The following is a 20,360-nucleotide window of genomic DNA, read 5'->3' as shown; positions in this document are numbered from 1 at the left end:
CTATAAAGGGAAAGCAGAAGAGTCAGAAGCTACAAGTCTTTTTTTTCCCCCATTTTTTGGGTTTTATTTTTGAAGCCACAATTCGTGATGCCTACTTTCACTAGGTCACATATAGAGTTGTTTTGTGTCTTCCATATTCCCCTCTGCTGTTCCACTAGACCACTAAATAGACTGTATCTTCAGGCATAAATGATAAACATAAAAAAGTAGGCCCGACTTTTTAATAGAAAATTAAACCATGGGCTCAAGTTATAGATTGAAAAATTGCATCCCCTCATTTATTTAATATATACTATGCTTAGTCTGATCTGCATCCTCAGCTTAATGAAACAGAAGGATAAATGAATAAAAAATTTCATCTCTGGCAATACGAGTTCTTCTTGTACGCAAAGCAAATACAGCAAGACAGCATTAAAATTTTAGAGAACTTGAAATGCTGAAACTCCTATAATTCAATCATCTTTTCTTTGGCAATCAATTCTATTTCAGAAAGAATCATCTAATAGGTTAAGTCTGAAAAATACATTGCTTCAGATTTTATACCTTCTATTTTGTGCTCATGAAGTAAAGTACTACAGAACTACTCACAGAGCCACTAAAGCAGCAATGTAGAATTTTCATGGTTTTTTTTTTTTTGTTGAAACTCACTTTATTTAAAAAAAAAGTCATGAACAATAAATTACAATCATTTCCCCCTTTTATAAATTCTTCATAAAATATATTTGACAATTTTAACAGAAAATTTCAAAAGTTGCTTTCATTTCTTAAGTGCTGATGACTTATTTTTTGACCATTTTGTCATGCTGGTGAATTATTTTGTAGCTGCTACAATAGTTTGATTGATAACAATTTACAATTAAAAACAACAACAACGAAGAGAAAAAACAGACCAGCAGAAAGAACTATTCTGTGTGCTATTTATGTGACACTTAACACTTACTTCATCATAATGACAAAGTATCCCTTAGCACCAAAAAATCTACAGGAACCCCATCTTTCTAAGTGACAACTAGTGCAAAATAACATTCTAGGAACTAACTGTACAACCCCATATTTTAACTGGCCACAGTTGCCTATAAGCTCATTTGAAATATTTGGTCTTTTTTCAATTAAGACAAATTTCAAAAAACACCATAAACCATGGCAAGAGACTCTATGAGGAACAATTGCTTATTGAGTACCTATTATGGGCAAGGCACTGTGCACAAAGTTTTGCTTTCATTTTTCCTCTAGCAAATATCCAGGTATTTCCAAATATCACTAATCATCTTTTCTTACTCCTGGCTGGAAAAGGCCTTTGGCTAAATGCCATTTTTTAATTGTCATTTTATCAACAAACCTTTAGTGCTGAGCACACAATAGGTACTTAATAAATACCTCTGACTGAAAGAACAAAGACAAAGAATTTACTATCATTTTGCTTGGCTATTTTAGAATACAAGGACTTGAGAAAATTCCAGAAGAAACTTCCTGATTACCTCATACCCTTACGCCCAATCAAAGAATTACACTTCACAGGTAAAATCTTTCCAAGTAAATGATAATCATTAACTATTTTACATGAGGCAGGACCAAAAACTATGCGCTTAGGAAACTGTGGCTCCAAGCACATAGATATTTGAAAAGCAAATGATGCATGGGCATACCATAATCTATGAATCTCTGCTGAAGTGCCATGTTATTGATGAGACATTATCATGATGCTTTTTCTTACTCCCTATAGCTCAACTTCCTTGGACATATCTGTTAAATTAAACTAATCTGGTGATCCAGAGGGTCAATTATCATGAGGTTCCAGGGTGTTTCCACTTCTAATTTCCAAAAGAATTCTTATACTTATTAGCTTGAAAGTGATGTTAAAAGTATATGATTTTTCATTTTAAGAGGCTTTATTTCAATAAAACCTTTTAGTCCAAATTTTAAACTTCCAGATCAAGTAACACATAGTCCAGAAATTTTATGTACTGCAATTTTTTGGTGGTGTTTTATATTGTTTCCTCTGAACACATTTGAAACAGGGAAAAATTATGACATATTCTAAAAGTTGTGGAAGTTCAAAAAAGCTGAGATTATGCAAGCTATCAATAATTTCAGTATTCTAGGCCGGGCGCGGTGGCTCACGCCTGTAATCCCAGCACTTTGGGAGGCCGAGGCGGGTGAATCATGAGGTCAGGAGATCGAGACCATTCTGGCTAACACGGTGAAACCCCCGTCTCTACTAGAAATAAAAAAAAAATTAGCCGGGCACGGTGGCGGCCGCCTGTAGTCCCAGCTACTCGGGAGGCTGAGGCAGGAGAATGGCGTGAACCTGGGAGGCGGAGCTTGCAGTGAGCCGAGATCGTGCCACTGCACTGCAGCCTGGGCAACAGAGTGAGACTCCGTCTCATTAAAAAAAATAATAATAATAATTTCAATATTCTAATACTATTTTGTTCGACTTTTGACCAAAAATTCTAGTGCTTTATAAAGATTAACTTAGATACAATGTAAAGTCTATTTAACCTTAAAGGCTAATGTTCTGTTTTAGGGAAGCATTCTATCCTTTAGATTTTAACTATCTGCATTTACAGGAAAACAAATCGTAGACAATCATACAAAGTTAAAATCAAACTAACTTCAAGAGGAATAATGGTCTGTTGGTTTTTGACATGGACTATATCAGTGATTATATAAAATGGATAGCTTTTCTACTTTAAAAGTAGTGGTTGCCACAATATTTTATCCATTTGCTATACTGTATACGTATCTTCTCCTATGTTAGATAAAGGTGATCAACATTTTCAACAACCATATTACTATCATTACTGTCTCAAATCAGACAAGAGAAAACAGCATCAGTGCCAAAATGAAAGAACTCCAGTGACTCAACAAGTGACCATATCAGGGCAGGCAAAGTGAGAGTAGAGCTCATTTGGTTTCTTCAACTTCAGTATAATGAGGCTTAGACAAAGTCTTCAAACCAAAAATATATCAAGTATTACAGTTCATACATAGCAAAGTTTTCAGAAACAGAATCCTGTATTCAGATTTATATCAGATTGTAGAAGCTCAAGTGCAGACGTCCCAATGCAGTGGTTTAGTTGGTTAAATAAATGCTCGGTTACCTAAAGAAGGTCGGACTGAATCACCAACCTGCTACCATATGACTGCGTGACTAATTCAACTCTTGCAGCTACAGGGCACTGGAGAGTTCAAACATATACTTCAGCAGCTTTGGATCACTTAATTTCATTTATGTTTTACCAGATAATTTTAGACCCTCCAAAATGATGCCTTTAAAAAAAAAAGCTGTATATTACAAAAATAAAAAAAACCCTAATATGATTTCATTAGGGGAAGGGGCAGAGTAGGAAGATAAGGGAAGGTTTGTTTATTTTTCATCACTGATTTCACCAGCAAATCTCAAAAACCCAAACCTACATCAAATAATTTAAACAGACGTGGCATTTTTTTCATATGGAATGCAAAATGCATACATTCACATACTTACATATACATAAATATATACATATATGTTTCCTTTACAAAGTTTCAAAGGTTGCATTACCAGCATGCAAACCTCTTCTCCCATGGAAATTCCTAATACTGACAAGGAATGTCTAAAATACTTAAGAGACATATTTCCAGAAAACTGGACGCTCTTCTCTTCTTAGCTCTTATAGAATTTTCCTGCCAAACTTCTATCAATAATCATTTTTTAAAAATTTACACCCACATTGGTAATACACATTTGAAACATACTAATATAATAAAATGGCCAACTTGGATTTAAGAAAAATGAGGAAAAAAAAATCCCACAAAAAATCTAAACCCTTAGAGGGTGGAGTCTAGCTTTTTATATTCTTTTTCAGCCACATAATGTTGCATCACTGTTAAACAGAAGCAGCATATCATCCATGGTATTTGCAAATAATATGTGTCACGTTTCCCAGCTGCTATCTTTAAATGCAATTTGTACTAATCTGAGTTCTAGTTCAAAAGCATCTGGGCGATCCTGAGGGTTTGCAGCCAGCATTTCCTTAATCAGTTGTTTCATTCGCCCATTCATAGATTTTTTCTTCACAGGAATGAGAAGTTCCATTTTGGGATTTTCCAGAAGTGCCTCCCCAACAGGCACAATCTCAGTTCCTTGTTTTACGTAACTCCCCAAGAGTTCCTTCTTTGTCTCTGTGTCTATGAATGTGATCCTTTCCAGCATTGCCCAGATGATAATCCCCAGAGCAAAGATGTCAGCTTTTGCTGTGTAATGTCCTTCCCAAACTTCAGGAGCCATGTAAAAATCGGTTCCACATGCTGTGGAAAGGAAACACTTGTTTACACTGACAGGTTCTTCTGGGTTCTGCCCAGAGGCTGAACAAACTTTACTTAGACCAAAATCAGCCACCTTGAGTGTAGGTTCCAAGTCACTGGTATCCAACCTGGTTTGAGAAATCAGGATGTTATCAGGCTTAAGATCTCGGTGGATGATCTGGTTTTTATGCAAGAAAGCCAGGGCACTGCTCAGCTGAAGCATGAAGCTGGTGTTAGTTTTACGATTGGGTTTCCTGGACAACAGATACTCATTCATATCTCCTCCGTCACAAAAATCCATCACAAACCACAAATAATAGGCGCTTCTGGGATCAAAGGCAATTTCTCCTTTTAATGAAGTTTCTACAAGCTACAAGAAGGAAAAAAAAAGATTACAATCATTTGCATAGGTTATACAATTCAGTTATAGGAAAAGAATAATTTAAAGGTTAAGTCAGTCTCCACCTTTAAGTGGAAACTCTATTAATATTTAATCAGTGCTTTAATATATACATTTTATTTTAAACTTTAAAAAACTGTCATTTTGTCCCTGATAAATATACACCAAAGCTCTAAACCAAGGGGTAAAAATTTTAAAATAGTTTTATTTTGAAAAGCGTCCAAGTGGCCACACATTTTCTCCATGTGTCAGTGGAGCTGAATTCTACCCACCTAGCTCATAGCTTCATAAAAAGACCAAAGTTTCAGCAGATAGACCTAGGAAATTGCCAGCTGGGGCATAAACCTCAATTAGGAAACTCTATTCAATGAAATCGCCTGAAATACACTTCTTACTCATTGCACATACACTGTCAACATAACCTGTGAAATCGAGAGAAAAATGATCAAGGAACAACTAGTTGTTGCAGAAATAGCTGTTCCTGTAGTCACTAATAAAGACTGACATCGTTACTTCATAAACTTCTATAGGCAGAATGCAAATATGTTGGCTCTTTCACTGGATGACTTTTAAAAACCAATTTATAAAAATCAAATATGCATTTTTAAAATTTTTTAATATTTTGTTTTATTATTTTGTTTTCAAATATGCATTTTGATATACAAAATCAACTCAATTTGTGTATTTCTTCTTTCATACAAGCTGAAAACCTAGACTAAATCACAGTTTTATTTGTTATTATTATCTAGTTACAACTCTCCTTTACTTGAAATTCAATAGAATTACTTCACTGGACATGAACTATCACTCTAAAACACAGTATATAGTCTTTTTTTTTTGAGACAGAGTCTTGCTCTGTCACCAGGCTGGAGTGCAACAGCGCAATCTCGGCTCACTGCAACCTCCGCCTCCTGGGTTCAAGAGATTCTCCTGCCTCGGCCTCCCAAGTAGCTAGGACTACAGGTGTGTGCCACCATGCCCAGCTAACTTTTGTATTTTTAGTAGAGACAGGGTTTCACCATGTTGGCCAGGATTGTCTCAATCTCTTGACCTCATGATCCACCCACTTCGGCCTCCCCAAGTGCTGGGATTATAGGTGCGAGCCATGGCGCCCGGCCCCGTATATTGTCTTTTAAAAGCATTTGTTGTACGGTGTCCTTTTCAGACCCATGAGTTGAACAGAAAAGACCAAAGAGTTGCTGAAGAGTGAATGAATTGTTAATTTCACATTTAAATCTACTGGTACTTCCTCTACCATTTGGCCAAGCACAAGCAAAGAACATCCCTTCACGCCATCTCTCCACACAGCAGACAATAGTAATTGCAATGATCTGCAGTTATCTCTTTTGCATGAGTTTTCCTTGTTGCATGTGTTTGCCAGTGAGACAGAAAATGAAAGAATAGAAAGGTACAGATCACATAATTATTTACCAGGTGCACTGATACTAAACATGCTTTTCTTCTTCTGTCTTTACTCTCAAAAGCAAACTTCCTCAATAGCTTTGAGCAATGCCGAGTCCCAGCGTTCAAAGAAATGTTTTAGAGTAAGGCCAGATAGTAAATATTTCAGGCCTGACAGCCACATAAGGTCTCTGTACCATATACTTTTTCCTTTCCTTTTTTTCCCCCACAAGTCTTAAAAAAAAATCTAAAAACTATTTTTAGCATCGAAAACCATATGAAAACAGGCCACAGGGCCTCTGGTTGAGAGCTATGGAAATGCAGCACCCAATCTGCTTATTTTAACATGTAGAGGATGTTAGCCATTGATTTCTCTTGACTAAGGCCCTTCAATGGCTTCCCTGTTCTCTTAGGATATAGTCTAAGCTCTTTAACATGGGTTATGAGACCTTGTGCGCTCTGACTCCTGCTGTCCCCTTCTAACCCCATCTAAAACAACTCTCACTATCTTCTTTCAATTTTTTTTTTTTTTTTTTTTTAAGACAGAGTCTCACTCTGTCACCAGGCTGGAGTGCAGTGGCATGATCTCAGCTCACCACAACCTCTGCTTCCCAGGTTCAAGAGACTCTCCTGCCTCAGCCTCCCAAGAAGCTGGGACTACAGGCATGCACCACTATGCCCAACTAATTTTTGAATTTTTTGTAGAGATGGGGTTTCACCATTGTGGCCAGGATGGTCTTGATCTCTTGACCTTGTGATCTGCCCCTAGGCCTCCCAAAGTGCTGGGATTACAGGTGTGAGCCACTGTGCCCAGCCTCTTCTTTCAATTTTTAAACACTTCATGCGTTTTGCTTCAAGACCTTTGTATGTACGGTTTTTTTCTGCCTAGGAAATTTTTCTCACTTATCTAGCTGACTCCTCTTCTCACTACAAGTTTTAGACAATTATATATATATTTTGTGTGTGTGCGTGCAAGACAAGGTCTTGTTCTATTACACAGGTTGGAGTGCAGTGTCACAATCATGGCTCACTGCAGCCTCTGTCTCCCTGGCTCAAGTGATCCTCCAGCCTGAACCTCCCAAGTAGCTGACACTACAGGCACGCACCACCACACCCAGCTAATTTTTAAACTTTTTGTAGAGATAGGGTTTCACCATGTTGCCCAGGCTAATCTTGAACTTCTGGGCTCAAGTGATTCACCCGCCTCAGCCTCTTAAAAGTGCTGGGATTACAGGCATAAGCCACTGCGCCCATCCAGTGATTCATAACCTTTGAGCCACAGGATTATGTAGGTTTCCCTGTTGTATGCATCCTGTACTTGTCATTCATGATATTTATCACAAGTACACAGACTGGCCACTAGGTTCGCATGAGATTGTAACCTCTGTTAATTGTTTTACATTTTCTTCTAGGTGAGGCTTTTGGCTATCAGGAACTGATTTAATGATTCTAACTGAGAACAAGGAAGAAGACATCTGGAAAAACATGGAGAAAAATTAAAATCTGTATGGAGAATACCATACATAGGGACTCTGTAGTCACAGTACAGATTTGTTTGTCTTTACTAAATGTAAATATTGGTTGTCTTTACTAGATGTAAATTTAGAGAAGGCACTTGCTAAATGTGTTGATGAATGTCTGGACAACTAAATAAATCCATAGAAAAGACAATTTTAATAGAAGTACCAATTACTGAGTACTTATATGTACCAAGTATTGTTTTTGCAACATCTCTAATTTTGACAACTCCTATACAAAGTAGATATTATTACCCCTTATCTTAAATATGAAGAAATAGATGCTAGGAAGAGTTGGGTTATTTATCCAAGGTCATTCAGCTAGGAAAATGTACCATAAGTGAAACACAAGTCTATTAGGCTTTAAAAGATGAAAGAGATTTACTAAGCAAAAAGGTGCTTTAGATATAAAAATCACTGAATCAAGTCTGGTAGGCCTTTACATCTTAAAACTTTATGAGCTAATGCCTAGCTACTATAACAATTGCTGGATCTGGACTCAGCACTAAATAATATGTTTGTTTATTTATTTATTTTTGAGACAGGGTCCCACTCTGTGACAACAGCTAGAGTGCAGTGGTGCAATCATGGCTCGCTGCAGTCTTGAACTTCTGGACTCTAGCAATCCGCCTGCCTCAGCTTCCTGAGTAGCTGGGACTAAAGGTGCGTGCCACCAAGCTCAGCTAATAAATCTTTTGTTTAAATATCTTTGCTTTTCTGGTTCAAAATAGATCATGCCTCTCAGTCTCTAAAACTCAATGTAAAGTTCAGCAAGGTTCTATCCACCTTTTTTTTTTCTTTTTTTTTGAGACAGGGTGTCTGGCTGTCGCTGAGGCTAGAGTGCAGTGGCCCAATCTTGGCTCACTGTAACCTCTGCCTCCAAGGCTCAAGTGATCCTCCCACCTCAGCCTCCCAAGGAGATAGGACCACAGGCGTGTGCTACCACACCCGGCTAACTTTTTGTATTTTTCGTAGAAATGGGGTTTTACCATGTTGCCCAGGCTGGTCTTGAACTCCTGGCCTCAAGTGATCTGCCTGCCTCAGCCTCCCAAAGTGCTGGGATTACAGGTGTGAGCCACCATGTTTGGCTTTCTATCCACTTTTTTTTTGTTTTTGTTTTGGAGATGGAGTCTCGTTCTGTCACCCAGGCTGAAGTGCAGTGGCATGATCTTGGCTCACTGCAGTCTCCGCCTCCTGGGTTCAAGCAATTCTCCTGCCTCAGTCTCCTGAATAGCTGAGACTACAGGCACACGCTGCCACGCCCCGGCTAATTTTTTGCATTTTAGTTTCACCGTATTGCCAAGGCTAGTCTCAGACTCCTGAGCTCAGGCAATCTGCCCGCCTCAGCCTCCCAAAGTGCTAGGATTATAAGTGTGAGCCACTATGCCTGGCCTCTATCCACTTTTCAGAGAATATAGTAAGAATGTTTCCAATATTTTCTATCAATTCAACTTACATAATAAGCACTTTTAGAAAAGCAATAAAATGAACAGAGGCTAAATAGTTATTTTTACTGTCATAAAACGGAAAACTGCAGGGCATTGGCTGGGCGAGGTGGCTCACACCTGTAATCCCACCACTTTGGGAGGCTGAAGCGGATGGATCACTTGAGGTCTGGAGTTCAAGACCAGCCTAGCCAACATGGTGAAACCTCGTCTATACTAAACACACAAAAATTAGCCGGACATAGTGACAGGCGCCTGGAGTCCCAACTAGTCAGGAGGTTGAGGCAGGAGAATCACTTGAACCTGGGAGGCGGAGGTTGCAATGAGCCGAGATCGCACCACTGCAATCCAGCTTGAGCGACAGAGCAAGACTCTGTCTAAAAAAAAAAAAAAGAAAACTTCAGGGCACAGAGTGCTAAACTGCAATATAAATTCTCAAGACTAATATTGCTCATCATACAAGGAAACTTGCAAGTTTCTTAATACATGCATTCATGTATTTGTTTTCTTTGTTGTTCCTAGTCCAAAACTTTTGTTTTAAAAACAGAGGTTTTGTTTTGTTTTGAGACAGAATCTTGCTCTGTCACCCAGGCTGCAGTGCAGTGGCATGATGTCAGCTCACTGCAACCTCTGCCTCCTGGGTTCAAGTGATCCTCCCACCTCAGCCTCCCAAGTAGCTGGGACTATAAGGTGCATGCCACCATGCCTGGTTAATTTTTGTACTCTTATTTTGTACAGATGGGGTTTTGCTATATTATCCAGGCTGGTCTTGAACTCCTGGGTTGAAGCTATCCTCCCGCTTCACCCTCCTAAAATGTTGGAATTAGAGGCGTAAGCCACCACACCTGGCCAAAAACAGACTTCTTCTTTTCTTTTTTTTTTTTTTTTTTGAGATGGAGTCTTGCTCTGTTGCCCAGGCTGGAGTGCAGTGGTGAGATCTTGGTCCACTGCAACCTCTGCCTCCTGGATTCAAGAGATTCTCCTGCCTCAGCCTGCTGAGTAGTTAGGACTACAGTTGCATGTTATCATGCCAGGCTAATTTTTGTTGTTTTTTAGTAGAGACAGACTTTTTTTTTTTTTTTTTTTTTTTGAGACGGAGTCTCGCGCTGTGTCACCCAGGCTGGAGTGCAGTGGAGCGATCTCGGCTCACTGCAAGCTCCACCTCCCAGGTTCAGGCCATTCTCCTGCCTCAGCCTCCGAGTAGCTGGGACTACAGGCGCCCGCCACCACGCCCGGCTAGTTTTTTTTGTATTTTTAGTAGAGACGGGGTTTCACCATGTTAGCCAGGATGGTCTCGATCTCCTGACCTCGTGATCCGCCCGCCTCGGCCTCCCAAAGTGCTGGGATTACAGGCTTGAGCCACCGCGCCCGGCCGAGACAGACTTTTAAGTGGTAAAAGTCTGATGGTAAATTCTGAATTTAGACACACTCAAAGAAAGTTGTTTTCCAATAATGACTAGCTTTTTTTTTTTTTTTTTTGAGACAGTCTCACTCTGTCGCCCAGGCTGGAGTGCAATGGCATGATCTCGGCTCACTGCAAGCTCTGCCTCCTGGGTTCACGCCATTCTCCTGCCTCAGCCTCCAGAGTAGCTGGGACTACAGGCACCCACCACCATGCCCGGCTAATTTTTTGTAATTTTTTTTTAGTAGAGACGGGGTTTCACTGTGTTAGCCAGGATGGTCTCGATCTGCTGACCTCATGATCCACCTGCCTCGGCCTCCCAAAGTGCTGGGATTACAGGTGTGAGTCACCACGCCCGGCCAAGAATGACTAGCTTTAAGAAATTCTGCCCTAGCCTTTAAGAAGCTATGTCTTTTTTTTTTTTTTTTTGAGACGGAGTCTCGCTCTGTTGTCCGGGCTGGAGTGCAGTGGCCGGATCTCAGCTCACTGCAAGCTCTGCCTCCCGGGTTCACGCCATTCTCCTGCCTCAGCCTCCCGAGTAGCTGGGACTACAGGCACCCGCCACCTCGCCCGGCTAGTTTTTTGTATTTTTTAGTAGAGACGGGGTTTCACGAGGTCAGGAGATCGAGACCATCCTGGCTAACACGGTGAAACCCCGTCTCTACTAAAAAATACAAAAAACTAGCCGGGCGAGGTGGCGGGCGCCTGTAGTCCCAGCTAGTTTTTTGTATTTTTTAGTAGAGACGGGGTTTCACCGTGTTAGCCAGGATGGTCTCGATCTCCTGACCTCGTGATCCACCCGTCTCGGCCTCCCAAAGTGCTGGGATTACAGGCTTGAGCCACCGCGCCCGGCCAAGAAGCTGTGTCTTAATATATTTTCTATTCTTTGAGTATAGAGCTACTAGAGGTTTCAATTTCTGGCAGAAGTCAACAAAAGAAAAACAGAAAAGCTTTTCCATTTCCTCAGGTTTACAGAAGAGTAATTTGGGAGTTAAGAAAGCATAAGTTTTAGCTGTCAGTCTTAGCTCCTGCTCCCAATTCTACCACTTACTATGTATGTGACTTTGGATAAATTCATTATCTATACTAAGCCTCAGTTTCTTCATTTGTAATGAAGATAATAATAGTCCTTTCCTCACAGGATTTTTTTTTTTTGAGGCGGAGTCTCGCTGTGTCGCCCAGGCTGGAGTGCAGTGGCGCAATCTTGGCTCACTGCAAGCTCCGCCTCCCAGGTTCACACCATTCTCCTGCCTCAGCCTCCCAAGAAGCTGGGACAACAGGAGCCTGCCACCATGCCCTAATTTTTTGTATTTTTAGTAGAGACGGGGTTTCACCGTGTTAGCCACAATGGTCTCGATCTCCTGACCTCGTGATCCGGCCACCTCGGCCTCCCAAAGTGTTGGGATTACAGGCATAAGCCACCACGTCCGGTCCTCATTGGATTATTTTGAGCAGTTGCTTTTAAAGCACTCAGCACAGAGCATGGAACTGAGGGCAAATTCAAATGTTAGCTGGGAGCACTGTTAATAACATTCAGGTGTTAAACCATGTACTTCACAAAAATTAACTGGAATTGCATGGTGAAGAAACCAAATATCCCTCTAAAACAGCAGAGGCTTACATTCAAACCAGTGATTTATAAAAGAGATGCCCAATTACCTAGGGGTGTTGCTACTGGTTGTGGAATTTTTCCTTTTCTTCTGTCCTCAAGTCCAAAATTATTGATTTCAAAGAAATGAAGTTATTAGACTGTAGTCTCAAGCACTTCTCTAGCTCCTATCTTGCCCCATTCCTATGCAGACTGGCAAGTACCATTGCATAACAGGTGGCTTATGTTATTTTTAGGTATGTGCATCACAGGTTTAAATAAAACCTTGTTTTAAGCAAACATCTACTCAATTCTTGGCAGACACTTATCTATTTCTAACTACAAAACACCTGCATTTAAAGGGAAAAGTTCTTCTGACCCTTTCATTCCTCTTCTTGCTGACCAATGCCATGTTCAAATCATTTCTATTTCCCAATCAACATACCTGTAAATAAAGGGAAGAATTAGAGCCGTGGGACATCTTTTGCACCATCCCATCCTTTTGTAGGATGCATTCCTCCAAGTGAATCACATTTGGATGTTGGCTCTTGATACTGCTTAGTGCCCAGAACTCACGAAGGGCTAGTTCAACATTTTCAGGTGCGTGACATCGAATTTTCTTCACTGCCACCCGTGCAGAGGTCTTTCTGATGACTGCTTCATACACAACACCGTAACTACCTCGGCCTACCTCCCGTATTAGATCGTACTTTGGCTGGCTACTCACCATCTTCAAGGTCGAGGTTTCTGGAAAAATCAACAAAGTGCTCTGTTGAAATTATGTGTACCTACTGGCTTGTATTTCTTCTTATGTATGATTTACTTGTCATCTGTCTGTCTGCAGTGCTTGAAGGATATTTGCTATACCTAGGGGAAATCTAATTTTAGGAATAGTAACAATAAAGCTAACAGGTAGTATTTACCATATATCAGGAACTGTTTTAAGTTCTTTAGAATATTAAATTCAGTTAATCCTCATAATAATCTTATGAGGTGGATACTATTATGGTCTTTTTATAGATGAAACTATATAATGGAAAGGTTAAATGAAATGCCTAAGGTCAATAGCTAGTAACTGGTGGACCTGGGATTTGAAACCCGGCCATCTGCCTCAGACGACCAAGATATGAAGCACTACAGTATACTGTCTCTTATATGAACTGCTTGAAAATGTCACTGTTAAAAATACATCCCCAAAATTCAGCATTCTTATTTACTGATCAGGAAAACACAGGCAAGCAAGCAAAATCCCAGCTTCTCCTTCAGGCTACCACACACATAATGGTCATAAAACAGCAAAAACAAAACCCCCTCACAGTTAGAAATACAAACACCTGGCTTATGCTTAAGGCCTGAAAGTGCACCAAATCATTTATAGAACTGAAAATGTTTGTTTTCATTCGTAAAAGTGGCCAAACTCTATTTATATTTTAATTTTGTCTTTTATGTCATCTCTTTATTTCTTACAAAATAAATGAAAATAAAGTTTGTGGAAAAGAAACGTTTCTTTTTTTTAAAATTTTTTTATTATACTTTAAGTTCTAGGGTACATGTGCACAACATGCAGGTTTGTTACATATGTATACATGTGCCATGTTAGTGTGCTGCACCCATTAACTCGTCATTTACATTAGGTATATCTCCTAACGCTATCCCTCCCCCCTCCCCCTCTTTTTTTTTTTTGAGATGAGTCTCGCTCTGTCGCCCAGGCTGGAGTGCAGTGGTCCAATGTGGGCTCACTCCAAGCCCCACCTCCTGGGTTCACGCCATTCTCCTGCCTCAGCCTCCCGAGTAGCTGGGACCACAGGCACCCGCCACCACGCTGGGCTACTTTTTTTGTATTTTTTAGTAGAAACGGGGTTTCACGGTGTTAGCCAGGATGGTCTCGATCTCCTGACCTCGTGATCTGCCCGCTTCGGCCTCCCAAAGTGCTGGGATTACAGGCATGAGCCACCACACCCGGCCATTAACGTTTATTTAAAAATAAAATAAGCTACTTAGAATACAGTTACCTTCTTGTAGTCATTTAACAAGAGCTATTTTAAAATTATGTTTCCTTTTTACTAATCATAAGAGAGCTGGAATAAACAATATCTATTTAGTTCTAGGTCATTTTTGCCAACAAAGATCCTGGATATCAAGGGGCTCTCTGACAGAGTTCTTGGGAATTCAACTTAATGAACGGTTTAAAGGCGAGAGCAAAGGCCCTGCACAGAAACGCTGTGTTGAATGCAGAAAGTCTAAAGTGTGCTTCCTCACTCCCCAAACAATGTCTAGATTCTAACGAACTTCACGAACGAATTCTCGTTTGTAGATTGTGACCACGGGCAAGAAAAGTAACCTGAGATTGTACAATATTTATTCTGTACAGCTGGGGAAGCAAAAGGCTACTACTGACCCTAGAGCCTGAGAAGTTGGGATCCACTACTTTAAGTCCGTAGGATAGATTTAATAAAAAGAAATGACTTCTGAGATTGCTTTCAGTCCCACTTCCTCTAATTGGACACCCACCCTTCAAATCGCTACTGAATTTCCTAGTGTCTAATTTCCTGCCACAGAATCCTCTGCCCCGGCTGCACAGCAGACGAGCTTTCCTGCTCTACGGGGATCGCCAATCACATCCACTCAAGGTGGCTCGTGTCTCTGAAGCAGTCCCATGTCCTCTCCAGCCTGGTACGGTCCCCATGGGGAAGAGCACCCTCCTGAATAGGGAGGAGAGGGGTGTTTATGAAACCCGTGGGATCCCGGATCAAATGATGCATTCGGTGCGAACCTAAGTGACTTTCGACCGAAAGTGGCGGGCCCTCGCTCCCACTGCTCTAACCAGGCGCTGGGACGCGGGCAGGCCAGGCCAGACACCTGCTGGCACCCGGGAAGGGCTAGTCCCGGCCAGAGGTGTTGCCCGACGCGGCCACTCAGGCCGCGCTCATTGGCCAAGTGTCAGGCCCTCCCCCTCCTCGGCCGTGCTCAGATGAAGCCCGGAGGGGAGCCTACCGAGCCCCTTTGCTCACAGGAGCCAGCCCAGCAGTTGCCTCAACTCCTCGGGGCTGGGGGCTGAGGGCCGGGGGGAGGTGGCCCCAGTGTGAGAGGAGGCCGCGGCTGGGGCCGGTGGCCTGAGGAGCGCGGGGCCTTCCCCAGGATGACTCCGCTGACAGGTCTGTGACAGGCGTCCCAGGGAGGGAGACACATGCAGGGCCGTCGGCTCTGCAGCAGGGCCTCTCCGCCAGGCCGAAGGGCCAGATTTACCTCAGGGTAGACGCCGCCGCTTCTCCCTCTCATGGGCTCTGCAGGCCGCCATTATCGGGCAGCTCGCGCCTCCGCTGCCGCCGCCTCCAGTCAGCAGCCGGCGCGCGCCCCCGTGGTGCGCGCGGACACACCCCCTTACGCCGACGGCCCCGCCCCCCTCCGGCTTTCCGTAGCGCGAGCCGGGACGTTCCGCGCCACCGACGAAGCGCGCGGCCGGCGGTCCGCTCGCCTCCTCCCTCTCCCGAGGATTTGCAGAGCCGGGAGTCGTCGGAGGTGTGCGCGCTCCGGAGCGCACCACTGGTGCTGCTCCCCACAGGGGTGGCCGGGCCCTGGAACCGCGAGGCCACGCCACGCCGGGGCTCGGCCACCCTCCAGCTGCAGCGGGCGCTCAGGGCCCGCGGCCCCAGGGACGGTCTGCAGCGGCAGGTCCGGGCCTGGGGCTGCGCGCGCCCGGCCGCGGCCTCCCCTCCCCCTACCCGCCCCTCTTCCGACCTACCGAGCTGCGGGCTGGGGTGCGGGGCTCGCTGGGGTGGAACGCCCGGTGCATCTTCCGCGCGGGTCTCGGGTGCTTGCGGGGCGCGGTGCTCTTTGGCGGGCCCGCCGGGAGGTGCGGCCCGACCAAGGAGGCCTGGCGTCCGCCCCGCCGGGAGGGAGACTGCAGCTTTTGTTCGAGTCACTGAGCCATGTTTGCGGGCAGTGCAGTTACCGAGACGGCGGCGGCGGCGGCGGCGGCGCGGGGCTGGGTGCGATCATCTGGGAGGACGCCGTCCCCTGCCCCGCCGGCGCGGTGGTATCTCCCTTAAAGAAGCCAGCGCCTCATTGTTCCCCGGCCGCGGCCGCAGGGAGCCAGGGCCACCTCCTCGGCGTGGGGAGTGAGGGGACGGCGGCGCCTGCACCTGGCTGCGGTGCCCGTGGCGCCCCCCGGAGGCTCCTGGTGGAGGGTTGGCCTGCAGTCGGCGCGCGGGAGAAGCCTCGGTATGAGCCAGGATCCACCGCGCTCCGGCCGCTCTCGGGGCGGGACAGTCAATGGGGGCCCCGCCGCTGCCGCAGTCGCTCGGCTGCCACACGCTGTCAGTCAGATCCCTCACGCTGTCGGCCCCACAGCCAGCCCGGGGTCACTCAGGCCCGCATCTCTTAGTCATCCAACTGTTAGATCAGTAAGCATCTGCCAGAAACGTCCATTCCTTCTTCCCCAATTTTTTCTGCACCCATTACTTACTTCTCAGCAGGGTGATGAATCCTCCTCCTTATATAGCGCTCGCTCTATAAGGCACGATGTACAAAGAATCCCTGTCGCTGTGCTCCAAGATCAACCCATTTTATTTTCTGCCTCCATTTATTCCCCTTCTCCCGAGAGTCTGGCACTGGGTTAGGTCTTTATATAAATGATCTTGCTTAATCCTAACCAGACCCCACAAGGCGAGGTTTTATTATCCTGTTTTTACAGGTGAGGAAACACCTGCCTCTTTTCACTGAAGTGTCTGTTTTGGGATGTGTCTACCTTGAATACCCACTCCTAGTGTAACACCCCCTCCCCTTAAAAAAAAAAAAAAAAACTAAAAAACCCACAACGATTCTGTAATCTGTTAAGATTTTTGTCCTGAGTGCCATCCAAGTGTCAAGTCTTCAGCTGTTTGCTGGAAACACTGGTGTCAGCCAAGACTTATTTCGTGCCCTCAAAAGTAGCGGGAAAATATAGAAGGCTCTGCGAAGACAGCTACCTACCTGTGTGGGTTATTGATCCGAATCAGGGGAGGGACCTCTTTCTCAATCAAAGTAGCGTTTTCATTTTGTCTCAATCATTAAGTATCATAGGAACCCTTGCTCTCAAGTTGGCTGCAGATGAGATTTGAAATCCACTCTCACCCCCAATTTAGGCTCACAGTTAAGTCTGTGAGGTGGGTTTAGATCTTGTGGGGCCTGAAGCTTAAATAATTTGGGGTGTCCTCCTGAGAAGAAAGTTTATAAAATGGCCCTGGGAACACATACCTGGAACATTGGAAAGGGTCCCTATAAGTAAAGGACTCTGAAGCTTAAGATTCATTAGCTTCAGGGTAAATGCTCCCTGTGCTTATTATGTTATGTAATTTTTTTTTTGCCTGTAGGCCTCCTGGAGGACTGAGAATTCCTGGGGGCAGGAACCTTGTCTGTGATTGATCTCTGCAGCCTCCTCAATCTGATACGGTATCAAAATACACCTAAGGCTAGCATTCTCATACATGGCTGGTGGGAAGGCAAAGTGATACTGTTAACAAGGAAATTTGGCAATATATAGCCATATTATTTGATCCAGTAGCCCTAGATCAAATACTAGATTTCGAGGAATCTAACCTAGTAATATACTGGCAAACACACACACAAAAAACCAACAAACCTGTATGTACAGGGCCATTCATTATGGCATTAATGAATAGCAAAAGATTGGAAACTGCTCACATGTCTAATGATAAAGAACTGGTTGAATAAATTATAGTACATACACAGGATGAAGTACTATGCAGCCATGAAAAAGTATGTGGAAGAGGCCTGGCGTGGCTCGCACCTGTAATCCTAGCACTTTGGGAGGCCGAGGTGGGCAGATCACTTGAGGTCAGGAGTTCGAGACCAGCCTGGCCAACATGGTGAAACCCTGTCTCTACTCAAAATACAAAAATTAGGCGGGTGTGGTGGCACTGGCCTATAGTCCCAGCTACTTGGGAGGCTGAAGCAGGAGAATCTCTTGAACCTGGGAGGTGGAGGTTTCAGTGAGCCAAGGTCACGCCACTGCACTCCAGCTTGGGTGACAGAGCAAGACTGTCTCAAAAAACAAAAAACAAAAAACAAAAAAAGATGTGGAAGATTTCTTATATATACTAATAAACATATACTAATATCAAGTGATCTCTATTAAGTGAAATAAGCAAAGTGCATACAGTGTTTATAGTATGCTATTACATGTGAGTAATGGAGAGATAAATACGCATTAAGTACTTATATTTAAAAGGTAGACAATGGAAGAATAAATCCCAAACTTCTACAAAAATAGTTGCTTATATGGGATGGAGGGCATAGGGATGGGAATGAGACTTCTATGAATATACCTTTTATATAGTACAATTTTGGAACCTTATAAACATTTCACATGTTTATAAGACAGTTCAATAAAATAAAGCACTCCATAAAAATTAAAAACAAATGGAAACGAACTATCTAATGTCAGATTGGTGGTGTAACACAGAGAAAATAATTTCAAACGGCTTCTTAAGTATTTTGATTTTTTTTTTTTTTAAGAGATGAGTTCAGGCTGGGTGAGGTGGCTCGCGCCTGTAATCCCAGCACTTTGGGAGGACTAGGCGGGCAGATCATGAGGTCAGGAGATTGAGACCATCCTGGCTAACATGGTGAAACCCGTCTCTACTAAAAATACAAAAAATTAGCCGGGTGTGGCGGCGGGCGCCTGTAGTTCCAGCTGCTGGGGAGGCTGAGGCAGGAGAATGGTGTGAACCCAGGAGGCAGAGCTTGCAGTGAAGCTGAGATCCCGCCACTGCACTCCAGCCTGGGCCACAGAGTGACACTCTCCATCTCAAAAAAATAAAGAGATGAGTTCTCATTCTGTCACCCAGGCTTGAGTGCAGTGGTGATTATAGTTCACTAACTTCCAACTCCTGGGCTCAAGGGATCTTCCCACCTTATCCTCCTGAGGAGCTGGGACTATAGGTAGAGCTAATTTTAAAAATTTTCTTGTAGAGACAGGGTCTCACTGTGTTGCTCAGGCTGCTTGTAAACTCCTGACCTCAAGTAATCTTCCTTTGTCTCTCAAGGTGTTGGGATTACAGTCATGAGCCATCACACCCGTCCTTGATTGTACCTTTCTAATGGGGTATAGTCTAAGGACAAATAAAACTGCATAGAAATACGATTGCATTCATTCGTCTTATTGCTAGTAGTAATATTGATGTTGCTATTTTGAAACTATGATATAAGAACAAACAAATAAGTAATTATGTCAATAGCATTAGGAACCAAGATTTTTCAGCGTATGAGAAAGTGTTTTAAGGAGAAAAGAAGCTTAGGATAAACTTAGATCTGAATTAGATAGCAGTATGTATTTTTTCTTTTCAAAAATGTATTTTCAGCCTGGCGTGGTGGCTCACGCCTGTAATCCCAGCACTTTAGGGAGGCTGAGGCTGGTGGATCACCTGAAGTCATGAGTTCCAGACCAGCCTGACCAACGTGGCAAAACCCCGTCTCTACCAAAAATAGAAAGATTAGCCGGGCATGGTTGTGGGCACCTGTAGTCTCAGCTACTCAGGAGGCTGAGGCAGGAGAATTGCTTGAACCCAGGAGGTGGAGATTGCAGTGAGCTGAGATTGCGCCACTGCACTCCAGCATGGGCAACAGAGCAAGACTCCATCTCAAAAAAAAAAAAAAAGTATTTTTTAGCTCTGTCTGCCAAAAAGGCCTAGAAGCAATGACCAACTCAGTGCACAGATTTAGTCTCTAAATACCATTTAGAGGAACCATGTTGGCCAGGCTGGTCACCCAGCCCTGGAACACCCCTAGTGCACAGATTTAGTCTCTAAATACCATTTTCCAGTTTTAAAAAAATTAAAAATAATTTAAAAGTCATTGACCAACCTTAAAATCACTAAAATGTTTTAAGGTTAGTGTCTATTTCTCAAACAACAGTCCTGGAATTGAGTCTTGTTGGACTTGATTGGCTAGGGGATAGAGGATTGGAGATAGGGTCCTTGAGCCCTTCCTCGACAAGCTCTCTGTGTCTTGAAGGATGGGACTTACTAATGGCCTTAAATCCAGAGGCTGTGGGGGCCACTAACAAATGTCTTGACATATACCTTCCCTAAAGAGTCAACTAGTGCCTGGCATGTGGTGGCACTTTGTTCATTAAGTCAACAGTGCTCTCCACGAAATATTCTTGCCGTTAAAAAAAAAAAAAGGCCGGGCGCGGTGGCTCACGCCTGTAATCCCAGCACTTTGGGAGGCCGAGACGGGTGGATCACAAGGTCAGGAGATCGAGACCATCCTGGCGAACCCGGTGAAACCCCGTCTCTACTAAAAAAATACAAAAAAC

General features: G+C 43.5%; 1 protein-coding gene across 3 annotated transcripts; it reads right to left on the bottom strand.

Annotated features, from left to right (window-relative positions):
- Positions 1-2,493: 2,493 nt before the first annotated feature.
- On the bottom strand, positions 2,494-16,038 carry PDIK1L (PDLIM1 interacting kinase 1 like). 3 transcript variants are annotated; one of them, XM_025400792.1, is made up of 4 exons: positions 15,290-15,377; positions 14,555-14,745; positions 12,489-12,790; positions 3,920-4,660 (listed from the first exon to the last, which is right to left on the bottom strand). In XM_025400792.1, exons 3-4 carry the CDS (start codon positions 12,771-12,773, stop codon positions 3,920-3,922), a joined length of 1,026 nt encoding a protein of 341 aa, XP_025256577.1. In that variant the 5' UTR covers positions 12,774-12,790; positions 14,555-14,745; positions 15,290-15,377. The 3 variants fall into 3 exon arrangements, with proteins under 3 accessions (XP_025256575.1, XP_025256577.1, XP_025256576.1); XM_025400790.1 differs by lacking the exon at positions 14,555-14,745 and having other exon boundaries at positions 2,494-4,660; positions 15,290-15,428; XM_025400791.1 differs by lacking the exons at positions 14,555-14,745; positions 15,290-15,377 and adding an exon at positions 15,786-16,038.
- Between the last annotated feature and the right edge of the window lie 4,322 nt (positions 16,039-20,360).

Source organism: Theropithecus gelada, chromosome 1 (assembly GCF_003255815.1).
Source record: "Theropithecus gelada isolate Dixy chromosome 1, Tgel_1.0, whole genome shotgun sequence".
Classification (NCBI taxonomy): Eukaryota; Metazoa; Chordata; class Mammalia; order Primates; family Cercopithecidae; genus Theropithecus; species Theropithecus gelada.
The sequence above is the reverse complement of the archived record's forward strand: the minus strand, read 5'-3'. Positions and strand labels throughout refer to the sequence as shown.

What these genes read in the sequence shown, in the direction of transcription:
- PDIK1L (XM_025400791.1), bottom strand. Translation starts at nt 12,773, where the DNA reads ATGGTGAGTAGCCAGCCAAAGTACGATCTAATACGGGAGGTAGGCCGA. An exon ending in ATTCTTCCCTTTATTTACAG is followed by an intron (nt 4,661 to 12,488) that starts GTATGTTGATTG and finishes TCCTTCTTGTAG; the next exon opens with CTTGTAGAAACTTCATTAAA.